Here is a 21,293-nt window from a genome sequence, read left to right as displayed (position 1 = left end):
AAAAACCTGAAAGTCATTCATAGTTGGATTCACTGTAACCCCTCTGACAAACTAGCAAAATTAATCCTAGCATATAAAAATTTTGACCTTTACTTCCTGAGAAACTGACCTCTCTGAGCAGTATTTCATGCAAAAGCAGACAGAAGAAAAGCTGCAGGACTTAAAAAAAACAAATTAAATTACCTAGAAATTTGAAAAACTTAACTCCTTATGATGATAATTACAAAGGACTTGTTCCCAACAATGTTACAAAACCTAGAGTAACATAAAAGATGTTTCTGATAAATTACACTTTAAATGGGTGAAGTGTCTGTAGTGACAGCACAATACATGCCAACCAAGGCCTCTGGGTAAGAACGTTACCTTTTTACAAAATAGCTGTTACAAATTACAAAGCAATGTTTCAAGCAAATTAATTGGGGTGTAAGGGGAAAGGTGAAATATAATGGGTTAGTTTATTGCTTATGTTCAGATCCCTCAAGAAAATTCAAAGAGAAAGACTTATCCAGAGAATACAGAGAAAGCAGCAGCAGCAGACGTATGAGATCTCATACACATCAGCATCCAGGCTTGATAATGGCAAAAGACATTAAGTTGTTGTTTAATAAAATTAGTAATGGCTGAAGACAGGATTTGCCTACCTGAGGGGGGCAACTGGAGCAAGAACTGAACCACTGCAAAGTTTCACCTTGTTGCTAAAGTCTGAATCAGCTGTTGCTACAACAAACAAGCACCATGTAAGAGAGTTCTTCAGAGGGCTCCCTCGTCTGTGAACACACCATCAGCCCCATTTCCAGACACACTCACCATGGGTGCACTGGGCCCTCCTGGGGGCTGCAGCTCACAGAGAGGCTGCCTGGCTTGGTCTGCCAGCTGGAACTCCTCTGCAGAGGGAGCCCGTGGCTGGGGTGGCCGCGCCGGCACGGCCGATGATGGACAACTGCCTGAGACGTGGACTGTGATGGGCAAGGCTGCAGGAGAGTCACTCTGGCCAAACAATGGATCCCCGGAATCCATGCACGTTAGATGCTTTCACAGAGGAAAACCAGTAAAATGTACTTTGAGCAGCAACTTCTATTAGGAAGAAAAAAAAAAAAGAAAGAGAAAAGAACATTTAAAACCAATGTGCTGTATCGTATACTCAGAGGGAGCTCTTGCCCTTCTGATCAAGAGGCTAACACTAGCAGTTCTACTTCTGTTTTCCATTTCCAAGCTGAAAAAGTATTCACATTCCTGCTTCCCAGAACAAACCCTCTCTCCTAAGGGCAGAGTAAATCCCTTTCACTCGAAATCTGCTCCCCAAAACCACTTGTGCTGAAACTGTCTACTGTAAAATACACCAGAAAAGCAGCAACAAATAAATGACACTACTTGTATTAAAGACATTGTGCAGAGACCATAAGCACACTACTAAATCACTACCTGAATGGTATTTTATGTTAAAAGAACATTCTGCAGAAGAACATTCATGCACAGAAACCTCCTTGAATAGGAGTATCTGGCAATATTTGATAATACATAGCTAAATAAAGGATTCCCCTTTCCCAATACCTACACAGATGTCCCGTGTCCCTGGACTCTTATTTGACACATCTGGTCACTAAGCAACTTGACCTGATTTTCAAGTGTTCTGAACCTCTTCTACTCCAAGACATGTCATCGAGTGTTCTTTTTTTAAAGGATTTTGTTGACACAATAAAACACATATTTCTTCAGCACTGTAACAGGACCTCTTAATATAACTACTGAAGGTTGCCATTACATGCAACATCTGGATATTCATCAGTTAAAAGCTGAACGGCACAAGAATCCAAGGCAAGGAACTTTGTACTTTTTTAAAAAACACAATGTATTACGCAAAAGGCAAAAAGCCCCCGTGCATTGATGAAATAGAACACTTTGAGTTCATCAGAGAGGATGTAATGGGAGCATCTACAAGGACAAAGCATTCGTACCTCATCTGGAAAACCTGATCATTTGCCTTGGACTCTCCTGGACCATCACAGTTGCCTATGGACAAATCGTTAGGTCCTTCCATAGCAATGTCGTGATCAGCTCCATTTTCTTCCATTACAAGGCAACCTGAAAAAGTACAAAAGTTTATTTCAGCCTTCTGCCAAGACATTGCTGCAGGTGTTTTCTTTGCCATTGCAACGTAACAGCAAAGTCCTCAAGAAATCCTTACCCTTTTATTACTCACTGCAGAAAAATTTCAGTGTGTTGCTCCAGGAGTACAGTTTAGCCTTTTATATGAGACAATTTGCTTGACTTGTCATTGCACACACAGACAAAAAACACATATACACCCTCCCATCATTTTCATCTAAATACGTCCATAAGCACTGAACTAACAACCATGCATATCCAGAGAACACTTGATATTTAAACACATGCCAGCATTGCACACAAATACATTAGTCATCTACTTCCATAATCAAAACATAGGATTTGCATGATACAGCTACATCATGCATAACATCTTGAAGTAAATTGCATTTGTTTTAAAGGATTATAAAACAACATATAAATGAAATAAAATTACTATTATTAGTCTACAGCAGTATGCTTTGGGCAGGAAAACAACTAAATTGAAACAAAATTTGGCATTAATCCAGTGATGAAAGACAAAAAGACAGAGCTGCCAGCACTTCAGAGATCTACCTCCTGTCCCAAAGAAAGCTTTAAGGAGCTCAGTTGCCCACAACAAACCTTCAAGCAAACAGAGAATACTGGACAGTGAACGGCCACATCCACAGGATGATGCTCTCATGCACACAATATATGCTTCAGAGCAGTGACCAATCCCATATTTCACAAGCAATGAGAAAAAAATGACAGTTAACTTGGCCCCTACATTACAAGTGTACTAATATATTAGACGTGCCCCACTGAATAGAAAGAAACTTAATTCCTGCAGTTTGGGATGAAGGAGAGGGAAAGGTGTTCAGGATTCTTCCCTTCAGTACTTATTTTAAAGACAGGCTGTATCACATTAGCACATGACTCCTACCAGCTTCTTCTTCACCACAGTACAAAAGTAAATTCCTCAAGATCGACCTTCTTGGCTGTGGTATTTCAACCATTTACAGCTCTAGTAAGGAGAATGTAAAAGGTGAGAGAGTAACTTGAAAAGAACCCTGTAACTCTGAAAGCACAAATTTATGCTGCTTCACAAAGGTATAAAGGACACAGGCAAAGTAAATCTTCATCTCCTTGGCTTTTGAAGCTGAAAAAAGCATCCTGCTGATACAAACAACATTGAAGAGTTAAGCTGCTCATATGCTCAATATATTAATACTTTAATCTAAAGCAGATTTATTTTTCCATTCAATTTTCAAGTGATGACACTCCAAACCAAGTTCCAAGTGAAGTTACCTCATGTTTACCAAATATTTTGGAGCTTTGGATCTGCGAACAATTATGAGATGTTTCATTTACAGTGCCTGAAGTCTTGTTAGCAGCAAATGAAAGAAAAAACTCAGAAAACTAGATTTCATCATCACTCAACCATTTCCTCTCAGTACAAAGATGTGAAGAAGACATGGTGGCAGTTTTGCTAAAGCAGCACATTTGGTGCTTTGAGCTAAACTGAGTTAGTTTGTTCTAGAGATACCAATGGCACATACTTTGAGCATGCTGGAACTCAGCAACAGAATGCAAGGACAGGTGTATTGGGACATTCCAATGATCCAAGTAGCCCAATATCCTCTATCTAAGAATGGTTAATATCAAAGCTCAAGGGAAAAAATACAGCAGCAGGGTAAATATATAGTGATATTTATCCAGTTTCTTCTTATAAGCAGTCCAGAAATGCCTGAAGTTTTATACAGTCAAACAGGCTCTCTGAAGAAGTTCCCTCTAAGGGCATTCATCACTCTCCAACCACGGCATGAATTCACAGGGGCACAAATTACAGTAAAACATATCGGGGGGAAATTAGGGCAGAGTTGATACTCTTAAGGAAAGAAGTTACAATTAGCTTTATATTAACTTGTACCAGGTTTGAGATTTAGCTTATCTCTGTCACAGAAGAGCAGGCAGATGCCGTTAAGCAGATCTGGAGGCTCCCACTTAAAAGGTTTCTGAAGAGATTTTTGTGTAGATAACACCAATAACTGGAAGATGCACCCTTGTCAATTAGATCTTTGAAGTATAGTTAAGAAATAGAGAAGACTTCAGAGTCTCACGAACACAAGAACCAACACCTGCCCACCCCGACAAGGGGAGTCCCCACGACCCGAGTCACCACTGGAGAAAGCCCAGCTGTTCACGAGAGGACACGAACGACTGTCAAAAAGGTGGAGAAAAAATGTACATGTAAGGCAAGCACACCGCAGTCCTCACACAAGCAGCCTTCTCCCGGAGCAGAAATTCACTCACAGCTTCTTTTATTAAAGCCCACCGCGCCTTGCGTTACTTCCAGCGGGCAGTTTACAGTGGGTGTGTCGCTCGCCATGCACAGACACACAACCCGAGTTACTCCAAGCAGAGACCACCGCTCCAGCGACCCTCAGCGCCACACGGGGAGCGGCCCCCCCGCCCGCCCGGGACACAGCGCGGGCAGCGCCGCTGAGGGGGGCACGGGAGCCCCTCCAGCGCCTGCCAGGGACCCCGGGACGCGCCCCCGCGCCCCAGCCCTCAGGGGCGCACAGGGAGCCTCCCCCCTCGGCCCGCACCCGTCACACCGCTCCGCCGCGCAGCCCGGCCGGGGCTGGTGGGGCTGGCGGTCCCGGAGCCGCCGCGCCGGGGCAGGAGCCGGGGCAGGAGCCGGGTCGCGTTCCCTCACCTGGGCTCGGCTCCCAAAGCGGCACCGCCATGCGCGCCGCCGCTCCGCGCACGCGCGCCCGCCCTCCGCGCGGAGCGGGGCGGGGGCGCGCGGGGGGCGCCGGGAAGGCGGCGGCGCGCGGCGTCTCGGGAGCGCGGCGGGCGCGCGGCCGCGTGGGGCGGGGGGGGGGCTCGTCACGACACGTGGTCGGTGTCGGCGACAGCAGCGACAGCCGCGGCGATGGCACAGCTCACGGCGCGGTTCCGCACCGAGAACAGCAGGTGAGGGGCCGCCCCTCGCGGGCCGGGGCTGGGCTCGGGGCGCGAGTAACGCGCAGACGGTAACGGCGCGCTGTGCCCGCAGGTTCGCCGTGGAGGATGTGCCCTTCTCGGTGCCCGCGGCCTCCGAGACCACCGACCTCAGCCAGCTCATCAACAAGCTGCTGGCGGCAGCGCACGGTGGGTACCGCGGCGGGGGCGGCCCCGCGGAGCCCCCGGTGCCCCGCGCCCGGCCGGGCCGGGCCGGAGAGCGGCGGTGCCGCCCAGCACCTCGGGCTGTCACAGTCGGGGCACCGGCACCCTCGGCGGGGACGGCGCCAGCCTGAGCCCGCCCTGCCCGGCCGTGCCGGCCTGGCTGCCCGCAGTGCACTCCCGGCACTCCCTGTGGAACCCCGCGGGTACCGGGGCTGGGGGGCAGTCCCGGGGGAGATGCTCCAGAGGCTGGGACAGCGTGTGCCCAGCGCCACAGCCCAGGCTGCCCCAGCGGATGGAAGCGCTGCCCAAAACCTGGCACAAGAACTGATGAAACCAGAGATTTGGGTTTTATGAAAGCCTTTGAGAAAAGCTCAACCACTCTGTCAGTGCCAGCTGAAATGGGCCTGACTGATTTGAAAGATTTTCTGGGGAAAGACACCTGTGCCATATTGTTGAAAAAAACCCCATGTTTTATAAGAAACTGGACCTATGGTATCTTCTTGAGTTGCTTTTAACCCAGGAAATTGCAGACAACCTTGAATAGAAAACTAGTGCACAGTGCAGTGCTTCTGCCAAAATGTGGGGGCCTTTGTCAACTATGCCATTACAGAGGGAGAAATGTGAACCAAAAGTTCATACGATTTTCATATTGCTGCCACAAATACAGGGCTCTAGCTGATGGTAACAAAGTTGCGGACTAGCAGTGGCAAGACCCATGTATGGAAGCACCACTGGGGTTTGATTACACATGGCTACAGAGAAAATACAATAAGAGGCGAACTTAACTCTTTGAACCCCAAGAACAGTTTTTCTGTCCTCTCAAATAATCCACTGGGATTCATGGGCTGCCCACTTAAAACTGGGAGAAGAAACTAACTGATTTGAGGGGTTTTTTTTGTTGTCGTCATTTTTTGTTGGTCTGGTTTGGGGGTTTTTGTTTGGGTTTGTTTTGGTCTTTTTATAATCTTTTCCTGTCTTCTCCTGTACTAGCCACAAAATGATGCTGTTCTTGATGGTATCAAATAAATAGTGACACCTGAACATGGATTTTTCCTAATTTGTTTTAGAGGATCACAAATATGTGGAATTTGATTTCCTTATCAATGGCCAGTTCTTGCGAGTGCCACTGGTCACACACATGGAAATGGAAAATATCTCCACGGTAAGTCATACTCAATTTCTCCCCTTCTTGGGCAGCAGAACAGACGTAGCCAGTTTACTTCAATCTGCTTTGGGTATTACACTATAATCCTGACTAGGTAGATGTCCTTGCTCAGTTTTATTTCTATTATAACTTTCCCTGGAGAATTCCATGTATTTTAAAATCTATTCTGAACTGCAAAGTGATTAGAGACTATGGGACTGAGCAGTGCAAGGAACATCATTACCCAGTCTTTTGTCTGTATAAGGTCCAGAGGGAGAATTCTTGTTTTATTCAGTCCATCATTAATGTGTTTTTGCCTCTTACATTGGGGGATGATGGGGAAAGGTTAATATTACCTCTAGAAAAAATGTTGTGAGGTGTTTTAGACACCAGTTTTGTATGGGTAAATACAGAAGAGAATTTGAGAAGATCAAAATTACTTGCTTTTGCTTCCAGCTTGCTAATAATAGTAACTTGATACAAATATGGAAAGCAATATAATTCACACTTTTTTTCCTAAAGACTTTAGTTCCACTGTTGTGGCAAAGGACTTGGATGCCAAGATCTTTGCTCAATAGACTTGTGTATTTGTACCACACTACGGTTAAATTTTATTGTTATTGATTAAAAAGAATGAAACCTCACTAAATAAGTATTTTGTCTGTGAGCTCAGGAAGAAGTGGTGGAAATAGAGTATGTGGAGAAATATATGGCCCCTCAGCCAGAAGAATGCATCTTCCATGATGACTGGATCAGTTCTGTACAAGGCACTGAAGAATGGTACCACGCTAAGCCCGTCCTAAGTTTTGTCTTGCTTATTCCTGTTCCTCCACAGTGTTAAATGGAGTGGTACTCACTCTTTAATAATCTCTTGGGTGGAGGTTTTTTCCCTCTTTGTTTTGTTTCTATTTTATTTTATTTTTTTAAAGCTGGCAAGTCAATCAGCTACTTGCTTTTGTAAGCAGTTCACTGACAGTGACTATAACACAAGTAGAAAGCAGCCAGAGTCACTGAACATGAGGTACTGCTAATACAAACAAACAAAACAAATGCTGTTTACTATCCTTTCTCTTAAAGGACAGTGATATTTCCTCATCTCTTTTGCTTAAACCCTTGACTTCCAATGTGACACTCAGCAACAAATAGAATAGTGTAACTTTATGCAAAGCTTATCCTTAAAAAAGGCCAAACAGCCATAAGTGTCTTTTTCTACTGTGTTTTCACATTCATTTCTCAGTCAACCAGCATTTGAGAATGGTTTGAGAACCTTTAGTAATATACTAGAAACAACAAATTAAATTTTAAATTATGTAAATTATATAAGTGATTTTTACCTACCAGAACATGCAGTACTCTCACTGCTTTTCTTTTTGGCCTGTACTCCTAGCCCCTCGCTTGTAGGCTTTAATGAAGCTTTGCTCTGTAACAAAAAGATTTTTTTACTTTTCCAAGCTATTTCTTTTTAAACCACTTATTGTGCTACTATTTTTCCAAGTTTCTGGTTGAGGCTTTTTTTCATAAAAACACTGTTGGTCTTACAGACAATGATGTTTCAAATTGTGTACCCTGTAGGATATTAACTGGCTGCTACGATCAGACTGCTCGAGTCTGGTCTTTGGAAGGAAAATCCATCATGACAATAGCTGGGCACACAGAAGTAGTGAAGGATGTGGCATGGGTGAAACAAGGTCAGTATGTATGTTAGGGGAGTAGTAAGAGTTTGAGTTACTGGGGGAGAAATGTCAGCATTCCTCAACCTTGAATATTTAACTATCTAAATGCTATAATTATTTCAGTCTCTGTCAGTGGTGTTAGAAATGAAGTCACAGTGTGGGTAAAATAGTCTTAACAGTAATGAATATAGTTACCTTAGCATGTACCTTGTCTATCCACCTTGCAGTCCTCATTAGTAAATAGTGGTGAATATATTTGTATTATTTGTACTCACAGTGTAACATGATGTAAACTGAAATACATACGAGTTTCTATCCATCTGCAATGTCTTCTGTGATTAGAGTAATTATAAAGACTTTGGAAGGCTGAGTTGGGTGTGAGCGTAACTTTTTTCCTCCTCAGACAGTTTATCGTGCCTGTTACTCAGCGCTTCTATGGACCAAACTGTCCTGCTGTGGGAGTGGAACGTGGAGAAAAACAAAGTGAAAGCCCTTCACTGCTGCAGGGGACATGCTGGGAGCGTAGACTCCATAGCTGTGGATTGCACGAAAACCAAAGTGAGTGACTCTGGGAAAGAAACCTTTTTTGGGGATGTTAGCAGCCCATATCCCAAAAATCATCTTTTTGTCCCTGCATAGGTACTTGTCATCATGTTTTTCAGACTGACACACTGATAAGTTTCCAGCCTTGTTATAAATGGTGGTTATTGATTTAGGAGCGCTGTATCAATGCTAAGCCATAAAATCATTCAGGTTGGAAAGCAAGTTAAATGTTTGCTTTAAGGTATATTTTACTTTAAATGCATGTGAATTTTGTGCCATGGTGAGCTATTTTCAAATTTGACATAAATTTTCACAGTGGTTTTGGTGGGGAAAAAAATTTCCAGCGTGGTACTCAGGAAAAGCAGGTGGTAAAGAGGTTCTTTCCCTCCATGCAGGAATTCAGTAGTTACGAGCACTTGCACCAAAGGTGGAGTTATTGCTCCCAGCTTGACTCAATGTCAGACAGGGTAAAGTAAAATCTTTTGGTGCTGAAGGAAATAGATATTTACTAGGTATTTTTCCTACAAAGGAAGGAAAAAGAAATAATTTTATCTATACCAAACATTTGTTTGTTTGTTTTAGGAGCCCAACACTATTCTTTATGTGTTATAACCCATTGGGTAATTTTTCAAGCAGGTCTGTCTGGATCAACTTTTAACAAAATATTTTTGTTCATACAGTTCTGCAGTGGATCCTGGGATAAGATGTTAAAGATCTGGTCTGCAGGTAAGATGTAAGCTCGTAAGGCTATGTTAAGTTACTGGTTTGGTTAATTACACAATTTCAGGTACGGTTATCCACCTGCAGGATGGTTGTAGGCACTGTAAATATGGGGGGTTGCTTAATTATTTGCATGGAGATGGAATTCAAAAACCTCTGGCTCATGTCTGCCTGTCTTCTGTGACAGTACCTACAGATGAAGAGGATGAAATGGAAGAAGCAGCAAACAGACCACGGAAGAAGCAGAAAACTGAACAGCTGGGACTAACGAGGGTAAGATGAGCTCCAGGTTTGTCCAGGATTTTTCTTTAGAAGTGTGGCCAAACAAAATTTCTCATTGTTTAAAATGACTGTATGAAAACTTCCGATCTGTTCAATCAGACACGTTTTTATTTATTGAAGGAATTGATTTTTTGATGATATTCAATCACATCTGTCACCATTAAATTCTAGACTCCCCTGGCAACCCTCTCTGGCCACACAGAAGCTGTCTCCTCTGTGCTGTGGTCAGATGCTGAAGAAATTTGCAGTGCATCATGGGACCACACCATTAAAATCTGGGATGCTGAGACTGGAGATCTCAAATCTACTTTGGTGAGATCATTATCCACTGTCTGTAGGTTCAGCTGAAGTCCAGCTCAGAGAAAAAGAAGATGCACAAAACAGTAGCTCCTCTCTTAGAATTACTGGTTTTCTTTTCTGACAGACAGGAAACAAAGTGTTCAATTCTCTCTCCTTCTCACCACTGTGTCGACGTCTGGCATCAGGGAGCACTGACAGACATATTAGGCTATGGGATCCTCGCAGCAAAGGTGAGCTAAAAACATGCATGGTCTCAAAGCTGTTTTTCAAAATCAGAACTTTTTCCTGTTGGGAGACATCTCAAACTGTTTCCTGGTCCCTCTTCTTGAAACCAGCCATTTAGGGGCTTTTACTAAATACAAAGATTACATCTATTTTCTGTAATCTGGTGCAAGACTTCTTTTCTTTTTACATAGAAATTTAGAAATCTAGCTGAGCTTAGGTTTTGTTTGTTTTTCTTCTTAAACTTACTAATGTTCAGCTGTGCAGCTGCAGGACCAAACCTTTTTATTTGTTTTTGGTAAGGTTCATACTTAGGTTGGTCAGACCACCATTAAAGTGAAATAGTAGTAATTTAGGCACGGGACTCTATATCATAAACAGACAGGATTGTGGATATTGTGACTGAGCCTACCAGACTTAATCTCATGAACACGTTTCAAAGAACAGAATCATAGAATAGTTTGGGTTGGAAGGGATCTTAAAGATCATCTTGTTCAAAACCCCTGCTGTGAACAGGGACACCTTCCCCTAGACCAGGTTGCTCAGAGCCCCATCCAGTCTGGCTTCAAGCACTTCAGGGATGGGGCATCCACAACTTCTCTGGGCAACCTGTTCCGGTGCCTCACCACCCTCACAGTAAAGAATTTCTTCCTGATATCTATCCTAAAGTCAGTTCAAAGCCATTATCCTTTGTCTTGTCACTACGTGCTCTTGTAAACAGTCTTTATCTTTCTTGTAGGCTCCGTTCAGGTACTGGGAGGCCACAATTAGTAAACAATGTTTACTTTTTTAGCTCCTGTAAACCTAATCTAGAGTTTATTAGCATCTTATATGTTGTTAATAAAAGCATTTTTTGTTTGCTTTCTAACAAAACATTGCAAAGAGAGTTTAGTTATGAGAAAATACATTTTGAGGTTTGTTTGGGGTTTTTTTGGTTGATTGGTTGTTGTTGGGGTGTTTTTCTTCCTTGGAACTTGTGTGACTTAAATTTTTGTTCACTTTCTTAAAGTTCGCTTTGATTTTTTGAAGACAGAATTACTGGTGGGAAAAACACTTACCTTGAACACAAAGAAGTTGCTGACTGTTTTTCTCACTGGATTTTGTATGCAGTTGGCATCTGCTGATGTCTGGGTTTTTTTCCTCCTTTTCTCTTCAGATGGCTCCTTGGTTCTGCTGTCTCTGACTTCTCACACAGGCTGGGTGACATGTGTGAAGTGGTCACCTACCCATGAGCATCAGCTGATCTCTGGTTCTCTGGACAACATTGTGAAGCTTTGGGACACGAGGAGGTAACATAAACCTGCATTTTGTTGTTGTTCAATAACAAAAGCAGTCAGAGACATTGATTAGAGTCTCCTGTGGCATCTGTGAGAATGCTCTAGGTTTTGGGAGTCAGGCATATAATAAAAGAGAAAAATACCTTTACAGTACTAGGGGGCCTGTGGCTTAATAGCTGAGAGGGCTGCATGGTGCTCCAGTGGGACTTACCTGGCAGTAACAGCAGCATTTGGTGACATGCAAAAAGCAGCAACCCTAACATTGCCATTGGGATTAGGAACAGCAGGTGCTATGCTGACCACTCTCCTATTTTAAGGAGCAAAATAATTCTCTTTCTAAGGAAAGAGCCTAACAGTGTGAAGTTGCACTTGATATGCTTTTCAGATCCTTTGTTACATATTTTCAAGCAGTGAAATGCTTTGCATTCAGAAGACATAAATGGCTTTTCTGGAAAATGCACACAGCTGAGCAGCATCCACACACGGAAGAAAGAAACCAAATAATAAACTGTTCCTAAAAACTGGTTAAATTTCAGTATCAAGGTAGTTTGCAACCAGATGAAGGATGTTGCTGCTTTGCTCTTTGGGGGTGGAGGAGAGGATAATACTAATGTGATAAGCTCTGGGGAAAGCAGTGGAAACATCACAGATGGTAGATATCTGCACTTTCCTGAAGTGTTTATAACTGCTTGACCACATCTGTTTTATAGCTTTGTGATATTATTCTAGGGACCAATTCTATTTTCTGTGATTACTCACGTAATTTCAACCATGTGACTGTAAATACCTGTTTTTCACTAGTTGCAAAGCTCCTCTCTATGACTTGGCTGCTCATGAAGACAAGGTTTTCTGTGTGGACTGGACAGAAGCAGGGGTAAGAATCTGAAGAGCAAGTTACTGAATTTATAATGCATAGTGGTTAGGATGAGGGCTAAAAGCAGTCGTGGACTGTTCTTTCTTTTGTGCTTAAAGACAGAAGAGAACAGGAAGTTTGAGTTGTGCTGTGGTTGATAACTGGGTGTCACTGTCACACGCACTGCAGCGTGTCCCCACGCTCCTGTGCAAAGGAGCAGGGTGGCAGCTGAAGCTCTGTAGCATTAACTGAGGGTTATACTGATATTCCAAACAAGGAGAGACACGAGAACAGCACTGCACCTCACGGAGAAAATGCACATTCCATTTTCTGCCACTGAGACTAAAGTGGCAGCATGAAGGGGTAGCTGGGCCATGCCAGTACAGGTAGAAGGGGAAACCATATAATCCTCTCTAGGAAACATTTCTGCTACTGCAGTGGTACACACGTGTTTAAAACGTCCAAAAAATGTTCTGTTGACGTCCCAAGATTCTCAGTGTGGCTCCTGCTGTCAGTAAAAGTCAGGAAAAACTTTAGCAACATTCCTATGAAAATCCTAACTTTAAGAGGAGGGTAAGAGACAAAGTTGGTTCTGCACTTTGGTTCTGGGTTTTAGTTATGCATCAACAGTTCATTATTCATTTCTTCTTTTATGTCTTCAAAGCAGAGAAAAATTGAGTCCTCGGCTCATGTACCTATTTTGCTCAGTTCTGATATTAATCACAGCTTTCTTCTTTCTTCTCTTATCAGTTGTTACTGAGTGGAGGTGCAGACAACAAACTGTATTGCTACAGATACCCAGCTACAGCCACTGATGTCGGGGCATGAAGGTCAACAGACAGAAGACTTTTTCTTAAAAAAAAAAAAAAAAAAAAAAAGGATTGTTGCAGCATTTGCTCTCTATTAACATCCCTACACAATCAACATCTGAAGAAATGATGAGTTTGCTCAGAGAGCTGTTCCTGCTTTTGTATTGGTAACCTATATCCATATTTGTCACATAAAAAGAGCAAAACCAAGTAGGATTCATGTGAAGCAAAGCAAAGGGAATTTCCTCCCTTTTTGATGGCTTTGAATTACCATCTTTTAAATAACTATTTGTATAGCCCTTTTAATAAGAAGTAAACTCTTGCTGATACTTACAGAAAAACTACTCACTGACTAAATTATTTTTGAGTTAACCTGTTTTCCCCTGAGAAAAAAAATAAAGATCTTATCAACAGTTCACTGGTTTAGCGCATCATTTCAGAAGAAAATCAGATTTCAGCTCTCCTCTCAACAGGGCTGTTGGCACTTCTTACAAATAAGTCCTTAATTGATAAACCAAGGCTTTTTTCTAGGATGAAGATTTGATATGTTTGCAGTGCAAGGGGCCTGATATAAAGGAACCTGACAGATCTACTGGCAGATGAAATACTCCCCAATTTTTGGAGCTCATAAATTAGGGCTGTAGGTTATAAGAACCTGCCTGCCTTGTGCCACAGTACATGTGTCGCAGTACAACTAATGTGGATGTACTGAAACAAGTAGAGGATCACATAGGGAAGGCAGATGTAATTTGTTCCTAGAAAGAGCGGATACAAGAGGTGGCATTGGCTTTCAGGTTGATAGAGAAGAAGTACTACCCAAACATGCTCAGTTTCTTTGCTGGTGGTTTTGCTTTTGGTTCAGCATTAAAATGAAAAAGCTATTCCTGCAGCTTGTTAGATGCCACAGATGTGATGTTAAACCAGCACATAGTTCAGCAGTGTGGAAACCAAACTTGAAAAAAACCTCACTAATGTCTTGGCTTTCAATAAATGTAAGACCTGTACAGAACAACTAAGTCAAATGTTTTAATTGCAAGATATTTTTCTTTGAAGAGTGAGAGCTCTGACCTTTAGGTTTATAAGATGACAGGTTCTGAGTAAGGAGTTTTAAGAAATACCAGAACAGCAAAACTGGCGAAAATGGCAAGGGTACAGGGGAAGGATCTCTGATCCCTTTGCTCTGCAAGTGAAGTACTGCAATTAACACAATATTAACAAATGCTGCTTACAAGGAATTGGTGTCTTGCCCTCATCTTATTATCCATGTGCATGTTCTTAGTATGTGTTTGTCCTTTCTAAAGCAATATATATAGAGTAGCTGATTATTTTTCTTCTTAAAACTTGATTTGTTTAAAGCATTGCCTTCTATTTACCCCACAGACTGGAACTGGCAAATAAGGTCTGAATAGCTATTTTGTTTTGTAAACTTACCAAAAATAGAAAGCATCTTTTGAGAAGGAATATGCAGCACTCCCTTGTCCTCACTATTAGGGACATGTACAGTTTCACATGCACACTCATGGATATGCCAGCCTGTTCTAGCAATCATTGGCGTACTGTTCATAAAAGTTTAAAAAATCTCTAATACTTCTTTAGTATTAAAACAAAAAAAGAGTAATATCTTCCCCCAGTAATCCTTAATACAGTACACCTGACTTTTGGGGGTCTTAACCAAGTACAGTTTGCAGATGTTTTTAGTGGAAACCAAGACAGTGAAGATAGTTTGGAAACTACTTTGTTTCATTTCTCTTCAAGACTCCCAGTGACAATTCCATGTAAAGTCTTGAGCTATTTTGTGTATTATGTTTCTTATATGTCTAAAGACTCATAAATCCAAGATAGGTGACCTTAATATGATTTCTTGCCTTCCCCAAAAGATTTACGAAACACTTTTTAAAAAGGTCATGTCACTTGAAGTGTTGGCTTTAGCTTAGAAAGATTAATATTAATTTAGACTTTAGAAACCCCAGTTGGCATTAGTTGTTTCACTTTCAAACATTAAATCCATTAGATCTACTACCCTTGTCACCTCTAATAGATACACAGAATGTGCCTAGAAAGGGAGGTTTTGATGGACCACAGTTAGAAGCAGGAGCATTTTTACACCCTCCTCTTGTTTGGAAAAGTACTGTGGCAGACAAAGAAACAATAACATAAACCATATTAACATTAAGTGATACCAGCGTAAGTACAACGTAATTTTTGAATGCAGCTGAATTAACTCTGTCCATAAATTATCCTAAAACCTACAAAAATACTTTTTAGATTTAGCTGACTGGCAGTCTTTTGGATAAGCTGTAATCTTAATTAAGATGTTTTAGTTAGACTCTTCCCTCCAAGCAGTTCTTTCATTTAAAATAATGATGTGAAATTACAATGGCCAGCCTGAGTTGATTTTAAAACTGCAAAAGAACTCAGTCAAAAACAAGCGTAGCAATCCAGAATCAAGGTGCTGATGGTGATTCTACTCACAAAAATACTTTTTTCCTCCCCTAAAAACCATTTCTGCTCATTCATAATGACCTGGTAGGATAATATAAAACAGTAAAGAAACATACTACAAGTGAGGGGAATGAAGACAATGCTCAATTACTGCAACTGACCTATTTTTTTTTAATTGATGGGAGGTGGGGGGTAGGCTCATTTTTGAGAGACTGTGCAATACTCATTGTTCTGTTTCTATTTTTCTCATTCTGCACTGACCCCCTGGCATAAACAGCTCACTTTACACGTAAACTGCCCCTACAGTTTGCAAACCCCACCATGCACTGCACTCACATGAAAAGCATTAAGGTAAGGGTTCACCCACTTGGTCCTTGGTTTAATGCCACACTTGCATCTTCTGTTCATGTGTTTTCTTTTTCCCAGCTGGTTCTTTCAGCTTTCTTCTTGATTTGAGACTTTCATCTTTGCTTCTGGACCGCTGCCACCCTTTGCTACAGCCAGTCCCAGCAGAGCACTCTTTTTCCGCTCTTGTTGGCATTTGCTTTATTTTTTTAATCTCGGTCTTCTCTCAACTAAGAGACTGAATTAAAAACAAGGGAAGGGGGAAGGAAATCGAATGTTCCAGTGACCTAAACCGGTGTGTGTGGCAAATGCCATCCACTGTGCACCACCCACGGGATCAGCACTGTGATCATGAGAACCCCCACCAGGGAAGGGCACATCAGCTCACCCACAGTACAGATCTCCAGTCAGAGCTGCTCTGCCTGTTCCTGTTGCCACACAGCCCATAACCTGGTGGTGAGGGGTTTTCCTTAAGGAAAAAAGCTTTCTGAAGTTTAAATTAGTTTTGTATAAGCTGATAAATTTCCAGTATAAACTTCACGTGCTCCTCTAGATTTGAGCACACATACCTTAGGAAATAGATCTAACCACATATGCTTAAAGCAACTTTTACAATTTAAACAAAAACATTTCAGAGATATTGGAAGGAAAAACACGTAGAGAAAGTTTAATGAGGGCTCCTGAGTTGTTCTCCTGCATTTTCTGACATTTCTGCAACAGAAAGCACTAGATAGGCAGATGCACAGATTACCCAAAGGAAAAATACATATTTTTGTTACACTCTCAAGTTGATTTAAGTCTCATTAATTATCAACCCATTACTTAAATGTGTAATGGTGGCAGGTTGTCCCCACTGCACCTCTGTGTGACAGCTAAATGGCTGAGGAACACGGTTTTTCCGAGAGTAAGGCTGAAGATCATGTTCTGACAGGCAGAACTACGACCCACCCTTGATTTCTCACCCAACATCTAAGCAAACAGAATGGCTGTTCCTCTGGGTTAGCACCAGAACCAGCGTTGCAGGTTCCTGCAGTTGCATCCTGCCTGGCCAGCTCAGGTGAGAGAAGCACGAGGCAACAGAGAGGGGCACAGACTATTAGTGGCCGATAACAACTTGTGGTACTGTACGTGGCAATTCATATACCACAAAAAGCCTAATCAGATCTGAATCACCAATTTCGTTTGATGTAAGCACATTGGCAGAGATCTCAGACTACAGGCAAAACTCGGGTTGAAATTAATTGTTGCAAAAAACAATTTAAATTGTCCCGTAAATTGCATGAAATAAGTGGCTTTTCAGCTGCCAGGGAGAAGCTGGCTGAGTCTGGTCTAGGAAAGACAGCTGCTCCGTCTGGATGAGTCTATCAAGCCATCCAAACCAAGACATGTGCTGTATGGAATGCTAAAAATGTAACTCAAACCACAAAAATGTAGATTTCTGTATCAGTTACAATATTCATACTCAAAACTTCAAAATGTCAATTTGCACGTCTGTGCAGTTTATTCCATTGGAAAACTAGTAGCCTGTGACCAACAGGGGGTCTCAGTATGAGTTTAAGATACTGTAAAACTAAATAAACATTGCAATAAATGCTCCGTGATTGCTACTGAGACTTTCAGCCTATCATGTATAATTTAAGCGAAGAAGTTTCTTTAAATGTTTGAAACCATCTCTGAATGCAAACCAGAACTCACAAAAAATATATGCAGAAACATGATATGCCAATTATAGCAAAACATCCCAACAATCTAGATTGCTTATCCAAACGAGTCCCTCTCATCACACTTCCTATTGTATATGGTCTATAAATTTAGAATAGGGAAGTTCTGATCTTCAGTCAGACCACAGCTGCTCTAAACTGCATGTGAAAGACAGCTGAAATCACTTGGAAGAGCCTTCAGGAAATGCTCACTGAATTAATTCCTCTCCTTCAACTCTCCCTTCTATCCAAGTTCTTGAAAAACATTCCCACATGCACACACAGAGCTATCTCATGGATTTCTGCACACAAGATAGGTCAAAAAATGAGTAGAGGCCAAATACAGAAGCAATGGTGGAAACTGAAACAAATTCACCAAAGAATGAATATGAATATGCAGCAACATATGAGGCAGAGCTGGGTGCCAAATTCAAGATAAACCTAAGGATTATAAGCAGAGTCAGTATGAATTGATATATAAAATATAAATAGATGACAATGGCAAACTTTTCCTTGCCACTAACAACTACCAGTTACTTTCAGTAGGGCAGTCTCAATCACTTGTATCATTTGAGGAGCCCAACATCGAGGATTAGAATTACATTATTGCTTTCTGAAGCTGTTCAACCCCAGAGAGGAAGACTTTCTTAAACTGTTCTCCACTCTAAGTGGTGTCACTACCATATCTGTTCACACATCGCTGCACACACTCACCATTTGGTGGAATAGCTCCGCAGTTTTGAGTTCGCTGCAGTAACCAAAGTGTTAACACAGCCTCTGCCAGCCAGGCTGAGAATTCTTTGTCATATGGCACTTGTTTGGGGATTGGGAGGATGACAACACCACCCTCTCCTTCTTCAAAGTACTTGCAGCATTGAAGGCTGACGTAAATTGAAGGGTGACATAAATTCCTCATTTGTGTGATTGTAAGCCTGGAGGCACACTGCTGATCAAACAGTGCATGTGGACACCCAGAGCCATCTGCTCAAAACATGGACTTTGAACCAAAGTCTGAAAGGTGTGGCACGGGTGTGCATTACTGGGAAGAGTTGTTCATAATACAATGGCTGGGATTCACAACTAATGTCTGTTTTCTAACGTCCCCTGTTAAAGCCAAGACAGTAATTTGTTTTCTAATTCAAAGAGCCCAAACTTCCATCTCTCTCCCATTCTTTTCCTTTCAGGTTTTGCATCAACTTTAGCTCGGATCTGGGAAGAGTCATGCAAATTTGAAAGAGCTTTTTCATCTTAAAAAAAAAAAAAAATCAATCAAACTGTCAAAATTTGACAGAATTTCCCTGAGTTCCATCAGGGACCTGAATTTGTGTGCTTTTAAGATCACAGTCATCTGTGACTCTTGCATTATTAATTCCAGGGGAGAGCTCTTACCTTTCAGCAGATCTTGTATTAGTAGTTTGATATTTCAGTGGACTCAGCATAGGATGAGGTGTTGGAATTCACTGGCAGTAGCTTCTCTGCACTTGGTATAGGGATCAATTATAGTTCTTGGTGATGCACAGAAAATCTTGTTTCCCTCTTGTATCAACATGCAAACAGTCCTCTTGATATATCTATAGCATTTAAAAGAAGCACAGACTTAACATCCATAATGTTTTGCCTTTAGGTTTAGGAGTATACCGAGACCCTCAATGGATGGTGTCTGTTGCTTCTCAGAACACAGAACTTATCTCCTGCAGTTACAATACCAAACAAAATTTTTCCTAGATCTAAACAACACAAATTTAAACAGGTCCTGGTTTCAGCTGCACTGCTGTAATTCCAGAGCCTGTCAGTTCAGACAGTGAAGCCTATCAACATCAATGGACTTCATAGAGATTTACAGAGGAGCCTACGTGCAGCCTATCTGAATGTAACACACAGTAATTAGATCTTATATCTTGATGTAGCTGAAAATTGAGTCGCAACCAGTTTCCAAAAAATCAAACACTCCATGTCAGCAAAGCCTTTTCTAAAAGGGAATAAATAAGACTTGTCTTCACAGTAACTAAGCTTTGGACAGAACGGTGAGGGGGAGGAGATGATGGTTTTTCTCCCCTTCTAATCCAATCTATTTAAACAGAGGAATCAAAACAACAGATGTTTAGTATGATACTGGCGCCACAGAATCCGGCATGAACTCACCAAAGATGAGAAGATGAAGTCACTGCAGTTTCCCTGGTTCAATTTCACCAGTCTCTCCCCGCTGCAACTCAAATATAGAAGTCCAGACTACCATATTAAAAAGAAGCCAACACTTTTGGAAGGAGAGCAGTTACCAACCTCTGCACCAACCCACCATGCATTGTTCTGAACCTCTGCAATGTCTACAGTATTGCTTGCTGGATGTAAACAGAGAATTACGAGATAGAAAATTTTATTGGATCATTCTTGAGAATCATATTAGACTACATACCAGAGAAGTCTGTTTTAATGAATGAAATCTCTATTTCTAATATTCCTCAGCCTGCTGCAAGCATAGTGCAGCAACTGAAAAATATTTTCACCTTTGGGTTGTGTGAATTGTATATTTTGTATCTTGGCAGACACATTTGAAGGTAATAATTTTGCATAGTGGGCTCAAGTGTTGCTTTTGCCATTTCCTAACAATCCTCCTCTATTTATTTTTTATATTTTATGATACAACAGTTTGTAGGGCTGCTACTGTGAAAAATTAGCGAGAAACATAAGGTTTTCTTCATTTCCCTCTGCAGCAACATCTTCTTGCCATTTACTGTCCTTATTTTGCCACCCACTCCTTGTTTTATAAGTAAAGCCTCTTGTTTCTTATTTTTCACAGGAGTATCAAGATCAAGAAGGTAAAAGTCTTTCTCTCTTTAAATATATCAGGTTTTGACCTTTAGGCTAACATGCCTAAATATGGCAGAAACTCTGGGTGCCTAATGCATTGCTACTATATTCCTCTTGCCACACACATTACAAACTACATCGTGACACCAGGGCCATTACAGCAGGTAATATTTGTCTTTGAAACACCTTTTTGTCCTTTACATTAGCTCTGCAAGTGTCTCTATTAGTTTTCCCCCTGCCTTTAGAGGAACTACTGAGCACCTGAAGAATAGGGGGCAAGTGGAAAGGAAGCACAGCTGATGCTCAAGTGATAAGCAGCAATGCTGGTTGCTGACATCACTCCTACACCGACAGCAGGGCTCTGGAGAGAACCATCACCCACAGTCTGCAAGCACAGGCAGATGTCTGCACACCTGGAGCTTAAGCCACCACCCATTCTCCAGGAGCTAATCCTCCATCCATGTCTGTGGCCCTGATTACTCTGGATGAAAGGCACAAAAAAAGTGAAAGCGAACCACCACCACTGTTCTGTGTGTGAGCTTTGTCTTCACTGCATTTCATAAACTGTCTACAAGTAGCACTCAGCACTTGCCAGGAGTTAAGTTCAACTTGTTTCAAACAGAAATGTCACCTGCTGATGCCGAGTTGAAATCCGGTTTATCTTCGGATGTGACTGCCTGTGTTGCCCACATTGCACTGCTGCCCGGTGAAACGCTGTATTGAAACAAGATCTCAACAGAAATGCCCTGATGACTTTTAAAAAAGACTTTTATTCAACTTGACTTACACTTTCTGTTCTTTTTGTTGCTGGGAAGATTGATTCCTGTGAAATAAAAGAATGCTGTTATGTATTAAGTTTTATCATTTTACATTGATACTGCTTATTTATAAGCAGTAATAAAGCTTACTGCTAAAGTATAGCAGTAATTAAGCTTAT

General features: G+C 41.7%; 2 protein-coding genes and 1 long non-coding RNA gene across 14 annotated transcripts in view; 1 reads left to right on the top strand and 2 right to left on the bottom strand.

Annotated features, from left to right (window-relative positions):
• The window catches only part of CARF (calcium responsive transcription factor), a 40,028-nt gene extending 32,073 nt beyond the window's left edge, over nucleotides 1–7,955 (bottom strand). For 7 of the 11 annotated variants that reach the window (XR_007632117.1, XR_007632118.1, XR_007632116.1 and 4 more), the window contains exons 1-2: nucleotides 1,956–4,459; nucleotides 808–1,074 (exon numbers count right to left, since the gene is read on the bottom strand). Coding sequence is in view for 1 of the 11 variants with exons in the window: in XM_050340630.1 (XP_050196587.1) it covers nucleotides 808–1,017 (210 nt within the window). In the remaining 10 variants the exon portion in view is untranslated. Of the gene's footprint in view, nucleotides 1–641; nucleotides 718–807; nucleotides 1,075–1,955; nucleotides 4,460–4,786; nucleotides 4,871–7,720 lie in introns of those variants that run through there. The other 4 variants (XR_007632114.1, XR_007632113.1, XR_007632115.1 and 1 more) reach the window with 4 other exon arrangements.
• On the top strand, nucleotides 4,876–13,474 carry WDR12 (WD repeat domain 12). Its single transcript, XM_050340637.1, has 13 exons — nucleotides 4,876–5,046; nucleotides 5,129–5,223; nucleotides 6,306–6,400; nucleotides 7,056–7,162; nucleotides 7,955–8,070; nucleotides 8,459–8,613; nucleotides 9,279–9,324; nucleotides 9,506–9,591; nucleotides 9,772–9,912; nucleotides 10,025–10,130; nucleotides 11,279–11,411; nucleotides 12,201–12,273; nucleotides 13,003–13,474. The coding sequence occupies exons 1-13, from the start codon at nucleotides 5,006–5,008 to the stop codon at nucleotides 13,078–13,080; spliced, it is 1,272 nt and encodes a 423-aa protein (XP_050196594.1). The 5' UTR covers nucleotides 4,876–5,005; the 3' UTR covers nucleotides 13,081–13,474.
• Nucleotides 13,109–21,041, bottom strand: LOC126653091 (uncharacterized). 2 transcript variants are annotated; one of them, XR_007632125.1, is made up of 3 exons: nucleotides 18,938–21,041; nucleotides 16,237–16,317; nucleotides 13,109–16,078 (listed from the first exon to the last, which is right to left on the bottom strand). It is a non-coding gene; the product is annotated as an uncharacterized LOC126653091 (long non-coding RNA). The 2 variants fall into 2 exon arrangements; XR_007632124.1 differs by having other exon boundaries at nucleotides 13,109–16,317.
• Between the last annotated feature and the right edge of the window lie 252 nt (nucleotides 21,042–21,293).

The sequence above is a fragment of the Myiozetetes cayanensis genome, unplaced genomic scaffold (assembly GCF_022539395.1).
Source record: "Myiozetetes cayanensis isolate MyiCay16 unplaced genomic scaffold, myiCay2020 scf9, whole genome shotgun sequence".
In the NCBI taxonomy this organism is placed as follows: Eukaryota; Metazoa; Chordata; class Aves; order Passeriformes; family Tyrannidae; genus Myiozetetes; species Myiozetetes cayanensis.
The sequence above is the reverse complement of the archived record's forward strand: the minus strand, read 5'-3'. Positions and strand labels throughout refer to the sequence as shown.

Bases quoted from the DNA above. Each gene is read 5' to 3' on its own strand.
- WDR12 (XM_050340637.1), top strand. From the start codon at position 5,006: ATGGCACAGCTCACGGCGCGGTTCCGCACCGAGAACAGCAG. The intron at 8,071-8,458 runs GTCAGTATGTAT...TTTCCTCCTCAG, and splicing joins TGTGGCATGGGTGAAACAAG to ACAGTTTATCGTGCCTGTTA. The intron at 9,325-9,505 runs GTAAGATGTAAG...CTTCTGTGACAG, and splicing joins GTTAAAGATCTGGTCTGCAG to TACCTACAGATGAAGAGGAT.